Below are 11,956 nucleotides of genomic sequence, written 5' to 3' on the forward strand. Positions count from 1 at the left end.
AAAAGAGCAACTTCCTTGAGGTTGAAGTTACACCTTCTGAGAAACTCAAAATGCTTTCTATATTTATACATTTATTTATTTTCTTTGCTTTTACCCCATAAACATTTAGTATCTATGAGTTTCTAGAACATTTACCCATCTAACTGCAAGTCTACATTTAATATGGCAACAGTATTTCACAGGGAGCAATGGGAAACGTGAAAGAGAAATAGAAAAGTGCCCAAAGTAGGTGCATGTGTGTGTGGATTGGTCTTCAGTAGTACTGATGAAGGGAGTCGCGTTTACCCCTGGCTCAGTTCAGCTGTTCGTCAGCAGAAGGATCCACCGGCTGGGATGTTAGAAGCGTGCCAGAGTGTTTATAACGGTTGCAGCACTGTGCGACCGGCTTCACTGTTCCCTCCTGCCTTCTCCAGCTCAGACAGCTCCTCAAACACATCTCTGAACACAAACACATCTCATCAGATCACAAAACCACCATCCTCACAAACACTGGGTCTCGTTCACGAATATGCACAAGCTTGCGATTTGATTACATTCAGATACAGTGTAGATTATTTTGGATATATATATCAGGTAACGGTGCATGAAAAATTTCCTCAAGGAAGAAAAATTTAATCTCAACTAATGCTGTAAAATATACATGAGAGTTAGTTGGTACTACATTCCTGCAATATTAAAAGGTTCAAATTAACTGATTTGTATACAAACACTAAAATTACACACAGTTTTTAAAATATTAAAATTATAATACTAACTTTACAATTACACATATTTCTACATATAAATAGCAATAATTCGATTTCTACGCCAATGTTTTTTTTTTTTAAATATAAACATTTAAATGGTGGCTGTCATAAAAACGTAGTCAAATTAAATATTGAAGAACAGTAAAAAATTATAATGAATGTGTTATATGGTGCATATATTTAGCAAAATACTCCTCTGTAGAGTTGTTATAAGCTGTTATATTGACGTCTTCCCACAATTGAAGTGATTTAAAAGGTGACTTGTCATGAAAATCTGACTTTTCCAGGTTTTAAGTGCTATAATCAGGTCCCTGGTGCATCTACCAACCAAGACAATGTGAAAGATTAACCCAGTAACTTTGTTTTGGTAAGCCTTTTTCTGCAAGGGTCTGAGAAAACGAGCGCGTCTGATTTCGCTCCCTTGGTGACGTGGCAAAGGGATCTCATTATAATATTACCGCCCCTAAATCTATAAACTTCCACTCAAGGCACCGTCATTTTGATTTTGCAAGCGACAACGGTGTACCAGCTCTAATGCCATGGCGAAAGTTTGAGCAAAACATGCTAACTGTTCTGTCTTTGGCTGCACAGACGAGCACAGGACACTATTTAGAGTCCCAGCCTCAGAGGAGACAAGAGAGCAGTGGATTTATTGATTTACTGTATATTGCTGCTGCCACACAGATCTAAAATAAACATGCGATTTATTTCCCAGCTGTTTACCTTCACAGACATAACCGACTGTTTTTGTAACTTGTGTGTTTTTAACGTAAACTTGTGTGTGAATGAGAACTTAGTTTAGTACTCACATGCTGTGACAGCCGCTTTCTGTGTGTGTGCTTCTGTTGTGTGCACTCAGAAAACCGTATATCTGAAGTTTAAACTCATATGGTTTAAAACACATGATTTCAGTGTGATAAACATGATAATCAGAACCAAAACAGATGTTTTTAGCAGGTCCGAGCTGTAATGGCGCAGCTCTATTCTGGAAAAGGGAGCGGTGGAGCAGCAGCTCATTTGCATTTAAAGAGAAAAACAGCTCGTTTCTGCTTCCACTCAAAATAGGCATTTTCAAAATTATATAATAAATGATCTGTGGAGTATTTTGAGCTGAAACTTCACATACACATTCTGGGGACACCAGAGACGTATATTACATATTGTGAAAAGGGGCATAATATGTCATCTTTAAGAATCGATGCCGTTTCGTAAAAATTTATATCGATCAATCGATTGAGAAACTAATATTTTTTTTACTCAGCCCTAATATGCATGGATTACTTGTATTTATCCACACAAGATAACTTCTCACAAAAAAAAAAAAGATAAATAAAATAATAAGACTCATTCCTGGATTACCATGACACAGCAACACGGCTCAACATGCATCATGAAAGAAAAGACTTACTTGTGCATGTAAAAAAAGATGTATCCGCTCCTGTCACGATCTCTCTGAACAGTGCACTCCTGTGTGCGGGAGACGTCCAGATCATTGTATGTGAGCCAGGACTGTTTCTTCATGTCATACACATCACTAATGTAATGCCCTATAGGAGGAAAGAGATGAAGAGCACCTGATGAAACTGTACTTGGTCTGCAGTGCAAAAACAACGAGCTAAAAGACACCAGTACCTGATGATGAGCTGCCGCCGATGTGACTGACCACACTGATGAGTCTGAAAGAGTTCGGAAGCTCTCCAGTCTAAACAACAAATCATTACACGATCATTAAAACTATGCCCAGAAAACTGTCACTTCTCAAACCGCACCGAGGGTCTCAGACCCACCTCAGCATTCTTCTTGAGCTCTTCAGCTTCAGCCTCACTGTACTCCATATCCAGACCATCTTCATTTCCAGAGTCGTCATCAGAGCACAGCAGCTCCGGCAATGAGTTGTTAAACTCTACAACGCAAACGTTCACATTAACCAAGATAATGCGACACAGAACACAATGTTCTGGGTGTATCATACTGACCTTGCAGACTGAGCTCAGTGGCTCTCTTCAGATCATCATCTTCCCTCATCTCTCTCGCCTCCTGTGCAATTAACACAGATAATATTCATTGTACAACAATCATTATCATCATCAGTTAAGCTGTGCTAACGTCAAGGATGAACAACACTGGAAAAGTACAGCTGCTAAGAAGATTGTGCTAAAAGACCAAGATGGTGATTATAATAATATGGCAATAATATGAAAAAAAATACAAAACATCTTGAACAGAATGAAGAATTAAATTCCATCCTCATTCCCAGAGTCGTCATCAGAGCACAGCAGCTCTGGCAAAGAGTTATTAAACTCTACAACAACACAAACAGCCACGTTAACAAAAATGTTCACATAAACCAAGATAATGTGACACAGAACACAATGTTCTGGGTGTATCATACTGACCTTGCAGACTGAGCTCAGTGGCTCTCTTCAGATCATCATCTTCCCTCATCTCTCTCGCCTCCTGTGCAATTAACACAGATAATATTCATTGTACAACAATCATTATCATCATCAGTTAAGCTGTGCTAACGTCAAGGATGAACAACACTGGAAAAGTACAGCTGCTAAGAAGATTGTGCTAAAAGACCAAGATGGTGATTATAATATGGCAATAATATGAAAAAAAATACAAAACATCTTGAACAGAATGAAGAATAAAAAATTTTTTGGCAGAGTAAAACAGATCCTCTCCTATAAGTCATAACCATAATGCATCCAAAAATATATTTTGTTTTAAGAAGTTTTTTTTTTTGTCAGTTTTTTCCCCCTTCTCCAACAAATAAGATTCATCAAGATTTTAAAACGGTCCTTAAAATGTTTCATATTCAAAACACACCACAATTATGTTCTTTTGATTTTACAGTGAAATATGACCTAGACATGTTATTGACCGGTTCAATGAGTTTCACCCAAAAATAAAAACTCAAACAGGATGACCTTTAAGTTTGGCTGTGCTTCATCAGCAAATAAACAAAGACACAAATGCAATTTGAGGGAGAATTTAGACTGACAAAATTACATTAGGTTAAAAATTCACAAGATCAAGAATTGTAAAATCAAAGTCCACAACACAAGTATTATGATGATTACAATTTTTTTTTAATTCATAAAACAGAGAAATAATGGATAGATTTATTTAAAGCGAATGTAGCAGTAGTGTGGATAAGATGTGTATCATGGTCCTTACATGTTCCTGTAGGCTCTGTGCGAGGGCCTGCTGCAGCTCCTGTTCCTCTCGCTCCTGGTCTAAACTGTACTGCTGTACCCAGTCCAGCTCTCCCTGCACACATTCAGGCGTCTGGTTCTCCTTATTCTCATCCATGGTCAGATCTAGAGACTCCAGAGCATCTAGACACAAACCAAACAATAAACACACACAACTCTAGACATTGTAGGTTGGGAATATAAATATGAAACCTAGTTAAAACTAGTGGTCGACCGATATATCGGCCAATATCTGCCATTTTGTAAATATCGGCCGATAAGTTCTTCTGTTTGGCCGATGTGTTCGAGGCGGGACTTTTATTTTGACAGCACCGAGAACGGCTGCGACAGCACCTTAGCACACAGTGCTCACATTCTCCCTCTTGTTCGCTGTTGTCATTCAGTTCTGTCTAATACGGATAGAAGTCTATCTAATAATCAGATAGAACTGTTAAACAAAAGGAATTAAAATGTATACAAAAAAGTATTATAACGATTGCTTTATTAAAGGCAAACATTATAATACTTTCTCGTTTGCCGTCAGCATTCCGCAAATACGCATTTATATGATTTAAACAAATCTTTGAATGACGAATGAACATTTAATTTCACAAACCTTGCAGACTTAGTCAAATCTAGTTGAGATCTTGTGAAGTGTGCATGTGACCTGTATGATCGCGTGTTCTGTGACGGTCGGTCCTATGGTCCGTGCGAATGGAATACGGACAGGAGGGAGAATTCGGCTTCACTGGAGACGAACGATCGACAAACTTTAAACTCGTGACTGATTTCAAATTATGCTGCGCTTTATGCATTTGCCCACTGCCATATTCATGTAATTTTCACTGTGTGCTGTATGTAAAATGAGTGTTACCTTATCTTTATTTGAAAAAATATGAATCCCAATGCACACAAACTTCCCAGAATACTGAGTGCCCTGTTGGTTACAGTGTTTACTTCCTTTTTAATTATATTTTTATTAAATATTTATGAAAAATATAATATACATAGAGAAAAATATATATATAGAGTATAAGTATGTTTATTTTACACGTTTATTTTTTAATCCATTTTCAAATGATTTCAAATTTCTTAAATATGAATTAAAATAAATAAAATTATATCGGCCACCCTGCTTTCCAAGATATCGGCATCGGTTGTTTAAAAAAATAAAAAAATAAAAAAAAAAACATATCGGTTAAATCACTAGTTAAAACTCTAGTTTACCTGCAGGCTGTTTCTCTCCATCCAGGTCCAAATGATGAGTCAGGTCCTGCCCGTCAGCATCTCCAAACCCTGTGTCTGGGCTGCTGGTTGGCTCGTCATCAGGGCTAGTGTCGTGGCGACTCATCTCCAGCACAGCTGCTAGCATCTCATCATCATTGATGGTGTTAAACTCGGAGTGCTCGACCTGTGCATTGTGCTGCACCTGAACACAAAAAGCAAGTTAGTCACATGCACTGTCAAATATTTAAATACATACACTCCCCGCTCAAAACTTTGAAGTCAGTAAGTTTTTTGTGTGTGTGTGTGTGTGTGTAAGGAATTAATACTTTTTTTTAGAAAATATACATTAAAAGTGTAGTATTTTAAAAAGAGTAGTATTATACTTAGTTTTTATGCTTAAACCCTTTTTCGTCTTTGACCCATATATATTTTCTCAAATACTGTATAAAAGACATTAAAATGTAATCTCAAAATTGTCGTTTTTTGACTATTTTTGATCAAATAAATGCAGCCTTGGTGAGCATAAGAGACTTTTCCGAAAGTATTTAATTTCCAAAAGTAATCTAACCCACCACAGACCTTTGAACAGTATTGCAAATATTTGTTAAAATTCTGCTATTTAAAAATAAAAATTTTTTTAAGATCTATAATTTGTCAAATGCATACGTTTTAAGTTCTAGCATGTCTGTTCAACACCTTACACAATCTTCACTGCTTGTGCCAGTGTTATTTTAGTATTTATAAGCTATTAGTTTTTATTAATATTTTGAATTATTTTGTTTATTAGAATTTTAAATTTTAAGTCCGTTATTTGCTTTTTTGTCCATTTTAAATTACTTATTTCCTTTTTATTTCACTTCCAGTGCTTCTATTTTTAGTGCTTCAACTTAAATTAGAAATGTTGTCTAACTGAAATAAGTTCAAGCTTTTCATTTAAGATTGACATTTTATTTCAGCTTTATTTCAATTAACAAAAATGTTTTAGTTCGAGTTTACAACAGTAACCCTGCTTGTGACATGACACCTTTGTAGATTATAGCTTGCTGCATCACGTAACCACATGTAGTGTTTGATTTGATTCACAAATGCCATGTGGACGGCTTTAAGCAATTCATTAAAAACAAACAGATGTGAAGACAGCTATTCTTCTCACCTCTTCCGTCCTGTCATCTTCTGAATGATGTTTGCGACCAACTTTTCTGACAAGCTCCTCCTCACTATCAGAATCACACAGCATACTGCCTGAGCTCTCTGGCTTTTGAGAACCTTTCCTGTAAACCACCGATTTAAAACCCATGAGTATGAATCAAGAATAAATACTCTTAGCATGCACATCAGGGGGCTGCTCTCACCGTAGTGTTGAAGAGTTGACTGACTGTGACATCTTCAGCGTCCTGGAGCTGAAATGAAATCAGCCATTAGCGAGTATGAAGGGTGTTACACTTAACAAGAGCGAGTATAAGAGTGAGTCTTACATGGCCGTCTGTGCGTTCCAGCCGAGGCTGAGAGGGGGGCGTGTGGCGTCAGTGCAGTGTGAGAGCAGCGTGAGATATTTGGGGATCAGGACTTGTTGGCCCAGCTTGCTGTTTAAAGACAGCTGACTATTGTAGCTGTAGCGTTTGAGGTGGAGAATCAGCACCCTGCAGAGAAAGAGTCATTCAAATGTTTTCAATTGACCACAAATTAAGCTACACAACCTAAAGTATGTGTGTCTGTTCATTCCAACCTGGGAAGCCTGCTAAATTTGTGAGAGACGGTCGCTGCTTTTCCACTGCATTTTTCACAGGAATACTCAATCTCCTCCATCTACAAACACAAAGTCAACAGGTAATGGACACTTGAGTAACATACTGTGAAATTAAACTCATCATCAAATGAATCGATCTCCTCAATCATTGTAAATGCCGGTCTGAACAGACGCATTAACAGCTGTTTATCAAATTAAAACGTTTATCATTAAACATTCATCTTGCTGTGAACAGGCCTTTAGTGTTTTGATCATTCACATTTTACAGCTGGTATGATGCAGCGTCTTACCCTGAAAAAGAGGTCTAAAGAATCCTGTATGGATCTCAGAGGGAGAGTTTTTTTCCTGCGCGGCAGGTCGATGGACAGGTCATTGAACTGCTCACGCTTCGTCACCACCTCTCCACAGCTGTTCACCAGAGGAAGAGAGGACTGGGTCAGCATGTCAAGCACATAGTTATTACAGAACATAAAAAAATCATGAGACAACACATGGCCTCTTTTTTAAACTCTGCCAACTCACCTTTTACATGTTATGGTGTGCTGCACTTCAAACTCCATGTTGACTGTAACTGGGCAGGTGTAAATGCGTGAGGTGTCCACCTCCTCTGTTAACCGTGCGCTCTGAGGCTCCTCCCAGGCCGAGGGCTCGTTCTTCCAGCTTTTGTTGATTTTCTCCACATCCTCCTTCAGCTGGTCTAGACACTGACTCAGGAACTCATGGGCATCCTGGGTACAAACAGCTGATTGGCACTTGCATCATATGAACATAATGTGACAGTAAAGCCTCATTCACACCAAGAACAACTACTGTAAAGACAATGAGAACTGTATTAGCATCTATACCAGGGATCCTCAAATCTGGCCCACAAGATCCACTTTCCTGCAGAGTTTAGCTCTAACCCTAATCAAACACACCCGAGCATGCTAATCAGTGTCTTCAGAATAATTAGAAAATAAACTCTGCAGTGCATTGGCCTTCCAGGGCAAGATTTGAGGAACCCTGATCTATACCAACGGGCAATACAATTGTTTATTATGTAGTTCTGTCATCCGTCACTCAAGCTCTTTGAAATCAGATTCTGATTGGCTGTTAATGTTTGTGTCGCTCAGCAGCTGAAACAAACGGTTCTGAATGTGATTGCGACAAAATCACTCCTCTGTGTCGTTAATGTTATAGTAAAGAATAATGATTATTAAAACAGGATAGTTATCATTGGTGTGAATGGGCCTCAAGTCAGATGCATCTGCATTAGCAATAAAGACGTCACATGTCTTACATTCTGCATGTAACCAGAGAAACGCTCAGCTGTTGAGGAAATAGCGTTCTTTACTCGCCGCAAAAGATCTTTCTTCACTTCTGGAGGGGAGATGTCTTTCTTAGCCAGCAGATGAGCAAAACGCCTTCACATGGAAACAAAAAAACACAACATCAACAGGCTTGCGAGTAGATCATTACATTTCAAATTTTTAATGAATGTTTAAAATAGTCCAAAAAGTATCTAGTTTAGACGGAAAAAAACAGCATGACCATACCTCAGAAGGGCATTGACGGGGACCCTCTTCCATGGTATGCCCTGCTTTAACAGGTCATTTGAAAATGAGGGCAGGCTAAAAAGTGACTGGAGTATGGCGTTCATGTAACAGGTGTTCCCAAGATTGGAGAATCTAATGGACAATTAAGTAACGGGCATGTGATGAGCTAAAGAAAAAAATTGCGCAAAACAGTTTCCCCCCATTCACTATGGCAAACTAATAGTAATAACTGTAAATGTGCTACAATATATTACACACACATATACATGTATGCATGTAGGTATACATATATACAATAATATATATATATATATAAAACGAAAAACAGAATTTGGGGGAAGAAATAATGCATTTCAGAGTCCTATATTAATTGGATTTAGATACTCACCCTTGTAGTGGAGGTTGCGGCTGAGCCAACGTGGATGGTCTTGGTTTGTTCCAGCCACCATAGTCCAAAGTTGGGCGCACCTTTTTAAAGGGAGTTGAGTGATTGGGTAACATTAGGCTTCTTTTAGCAGAGGGACATTGGCCTGTACTGCTGGGCATGTAAAGGGAAAAATCATCAAAACAGACTTGTGGTTTCGTAACCGCTCTGACGAATTCAGCACAGGATTCAATAAACTGATAAATAATTGTTTGAGATACTCATTAATATAACTGGCTCATAAAAAAAATTGTGTTTGTGAACTGGACTACACAAGTCAAACTGCATGTTTGTGTACTCTGCTGTGCCAGCATTAACATTACAGAGTCATTTTTATCACATTCAGATTACATTATTGCTGTGGCATTGTAAATTCAGCAGCACCATCACAGAACTAGCACAGGCTATAGACAATGAGTAACAACACTGAGTCAGAGACTCTACCTGTCCAAAAGGGAATGGGTCTGAGAGTAATCTTTAGTTCCTGTTCTGCTCCCATAAAAGGATGTTGGCTGGAGAGGGGCAGGCGTGTGTGGAGCTGAGGAAATTAAGAAATAAGCATATGTAATAAAGTCAAGAGAGAAGCAGCTACAGTACATAAAAGTCAAATGGGTACTTACCGGTTGCTCTGTTCTCCTCTGACTGCTTGAGTTTGTCTTTGCAGCTGAGCAGAAACTTTCTGGATGCATCTGTGATGGCCTTATTGTTGCTAAAAACAGGCAAAATTAGAGAAAGTTACATTTTGAAACAACAAATAGCTAGAATAACCTCTCAGCCAAAAAGATTTGAGGACCAGAAATAACTGTTGTGTGTGTATGTATGTATGCATGTATATGTGCTCTAAATCAATTACATTTTAATCTAACTAATTACATGGTGTGGCAATTAATTAATCTAATTTATATATACTTTATTTTTATTTTTGTAGTAATTTATTGCGGTGATCAAAGCTGAATTTTCAGCACCATTACCCCAGCCTTCTGTCACACGATCTTTCAGAAATCATTCTAATATGCGGATTTGAAAACTTATTAATGTTGAAAACAATACTGCTTAATATTTTTGGGGAAATATTTAAACAATTTCAGGAGTCTTTTATGAATACAAAGTCCCAAAGAAAAGCATTTATTTAAACCATTTTTTTTTTTACAAATGGATTTACTGTATCTGTTAAATAATTAATGCATCCTTTCTAAACAGAACTTAATTTCTTTCAAAACGGGAAAAATTCTTAAATGATCCCAAACTTTTGAACATTAGAGTATCAAAATAAATCTGCACTTAGATGAAGTCTCGTTTACCTAGAAGAGTCATTCTCTTTGGGGTAGTCCTCAGTCATATCACCATCAGAGCTCATCAGCCTCTTCCTCTTCTCACTCCTACAGGACAAAATTATTTTTAGTTGTGGTCAGGGCAATCATTATTAAATGAACATCATTAAATTAAGATAACATGTGAGCAAACAACTGAGCAAAAAGTGCACACACTTTCCAGAGACACTGCACCCAAATCTAAAGTCATTGCCAGAGCAAATTTGCATACCTGTTCTCCGAGAGCCCATTGCGGCCAGGTGTGGACGTAATCCGGCTGGGACTCCCGAGAGGCTTTCGGGGTGTGCTGTCCTCTCTGCTGTCGAGACTTGGACGTCTTGGAGTGCTCTGAAAGAAACAGTACAGTAGGTCAGTCATATAATATTTAGAAAACAATTTCAGTGCTTGTGATGCTGTGCTACCTGTTTTTCTGATGGAGAAAGGCCAGAGTCGTTCTGTGCTGCACGATTCCCAAGAACTAATCCGAAACTAGCACTTCCCTGGTTTGTCTTTAAAACTAAAGAAAAAGAATAAACAAAAGTTAAAAGTGACTTAAAAAAAAAAAGAATGGACAGTGATGTGAAAACTACAAAACAAGTCAAAAAACATACCTGCTGGTTTTCCAAGCCTCACCATTTCAATATATTCCTTCATTTTCTTAGCAACCAACAAGGGCAGTTTGTCCATCATGACAACGCTCGAGTCTTTGAGAGTCAAAGTCACACGGTTTGGGCCATGCGTTGGATAGCATGAAAGTTGCTTAACGTTGTGATTCAGCTGCAATAAAATAAACAAAGGAGTCTAAATAGCACTCAACACAATACATTAGATGCTCATTAGGGTTGTGACGGTGAGGAAATTTTCACACCGGTTAATCGACGTGTGACAACACGGATAATACTGCGGGGGTGGAGGCGGGGGCGTTCCCTCTTTTCCTTGCTTTCCTTCGCTTTCATATAGCTCGTAAAAGCGTGCGCGCATTTTACTTTCACTTTCAAATAGCGGCAATTCGGCATAAAGCAATTGTTTGTTTTTAGTTCGTTTGAATTTTACCTCTTTTCCTTCGCTTTTAAATAGCTTAAAAGCACCGTGTGCATTTTACTTTCACTTTCAAATTAGCAGCAATTCAGCATCAATTGCTTGAATGCAACAACGTTATACTCACTTTAGCCTATATATAAAACATAGAACTTTTATTAACAAAAAAAAAATACACCATGCTATAGGGCAGGCTATGCCTAATATAAAATAACTTACATAAAGTTTAAATGGGTATACAAAACTGGAAATAAGTTAACATGTAGCCTATAATATAACCAAATAAATAAGAAACGTAGAACGTTTATTAGCAAAACGAATAAGAAATCTTGAAGGCACGACACACACCTTGATGTCAAATAAAATAAATACATTTTACAAAGTTTAAATAAAGTAAAAATCAGCAAACACTGTGGAACCAATTAAATAAGAAACGAATGTTTAAAAAATTAAAAAATAAAAACTTCCAAAATCAGATAAACGGCAAAAGTCAAGAGGCTTTTCAAAATACTGCCAAACAAGCGCTTTTGCATTTCGTTTCGAAACTAAATCATCCGCGATCGTCTTGTCTGTCTCACCTCACCTCACTCTTCTTGTCAGTCAGCTGGACTCACTCTCCTCGCTGGAGAAATGAAATCTGATCTGTGATGCGACTGTCATTTGGCACGCTGCATTGAGCAGCCGCGTTCAGTTTTTAATTGTAGTGTCTGTTCTTTTACTGAACTAAAT

At 37.8% G+C, this 11,956-nt stretch overlaps 1 protein-coding gene across 3 annotated transcripts in view; it reads right to left on the reverse strand.

Annotated features, from left to right (window-relative positions):
- Window positions 1–88: 88 nt before the first annotated feature.
- The window catches only part of usp37 (ubiquitin specific peptidase 37), a 20,488-nt gene continuing 8,620 nt past the window's right edge, over window positions 89–11,956 (reverse strand). Inside the window, exons 3-25 of one of the 3 annotated variants that reach the window (XM_016230946.1) lie at window positions 10,801–10,966; window positions 10,612–10,706; window positions 10,422–10,537; window positions 10,181–10,258; window positions 9,500–9,588; window positions 9,324–9,417; window positions 8,844–8,993; window positions 8,456–8,587; window positions 8,200–8,323; window positions 7,443–7,648; window positions 7,211–7,328; window positions 6,900–6,979; window positions 6,649–6,813; window positions 6,526–6,573; window positions 6,327–6,444; window positions 5,174–5,375; window positions 3,930–4,090; window positions 3,143–3,203; window positions 2,992–3,048; window positions 2,534–2,592; window positions 2,379–2,448; window positions 2,155–2,293; window positions 89–438 (exon numbers count right to left, since the gene is read on the reverse strand). In XM_016230946.1, coding sequence (XP_016086432.1) covers window positions 357–438; window positions 2,155–2,293; window positions 2,379–2,448; window positions 2,534–2,592; window positions 2,992–3,048; window positions 3,143–3,203; window positions 3,930–4,090; window positions 5,174–5,375; window positions 6,327–6,444; window positions 6,526–6,573; window positions 6,649–6,813; window positions 6,900–6,979; window positions 7,211–7,328; window positions 7,443–7,648; window positions 8,200–8,323; window positions 8,456–8,587; window positions 8,844–8,993; window positions 9,324–9,417; window positions 9,500–9,588; window positions 10,181–10,258; window positions 10,422–10,537; window positions 10,612–10,706; window positions 10,801–10,966 — 2,610 coding nt within the window. In that variant the 3' untranslated portion in view covers window positions 89–356. Of the gene's footprint in view, window positions 439–2,154; window positions 2,294–2,378; window positions 2,449–2,533; window positions 2,650–2,991; window positions 3,049–3,142; window positions 3,204–3,929; window positions 4,091–5,173; window positions 5,376–6,326; window positions 6,445–6,525; window positions 6,574–6,648; window positions 6,814–6,899; window positions 6,980–7,210; window positions 7,329–7,442; window positions 7,649–8,199; window positions 8,324–8,455; window positions 8,588–8,843; window positions 8,994–9,323; window positions 9,418–9,499; window positions 9,589–10,180; window positions 10,259–10,421; window positions 10,538–10,611; window positions 10,707–10,800; window positions 10,967–11,956 lie in introns of all 3 variants that reach the window. The other 2 variants (XM_016230947.1, XM_016230945.1) reach the window with 2 other exon arrangements.

Source organism: Sinocyclocheilus grahami, unplaced genomic scaffold (assembly GCF_001515645.1).
Source record: "Sinocyclocheilus grahami isolate Dianchi unplaced genomic scaffold, SAMN03320097.WGS_v1.1 scaffold380.1, whole genome shotgun sequence".
Lineage (NCBI taxonomy): Eukaryota > Metazoa > Chordata > Actinopteri > Cypriniformes > Cyprinidae > Sinocyclocheilus > Sinocyclocheilus grahami.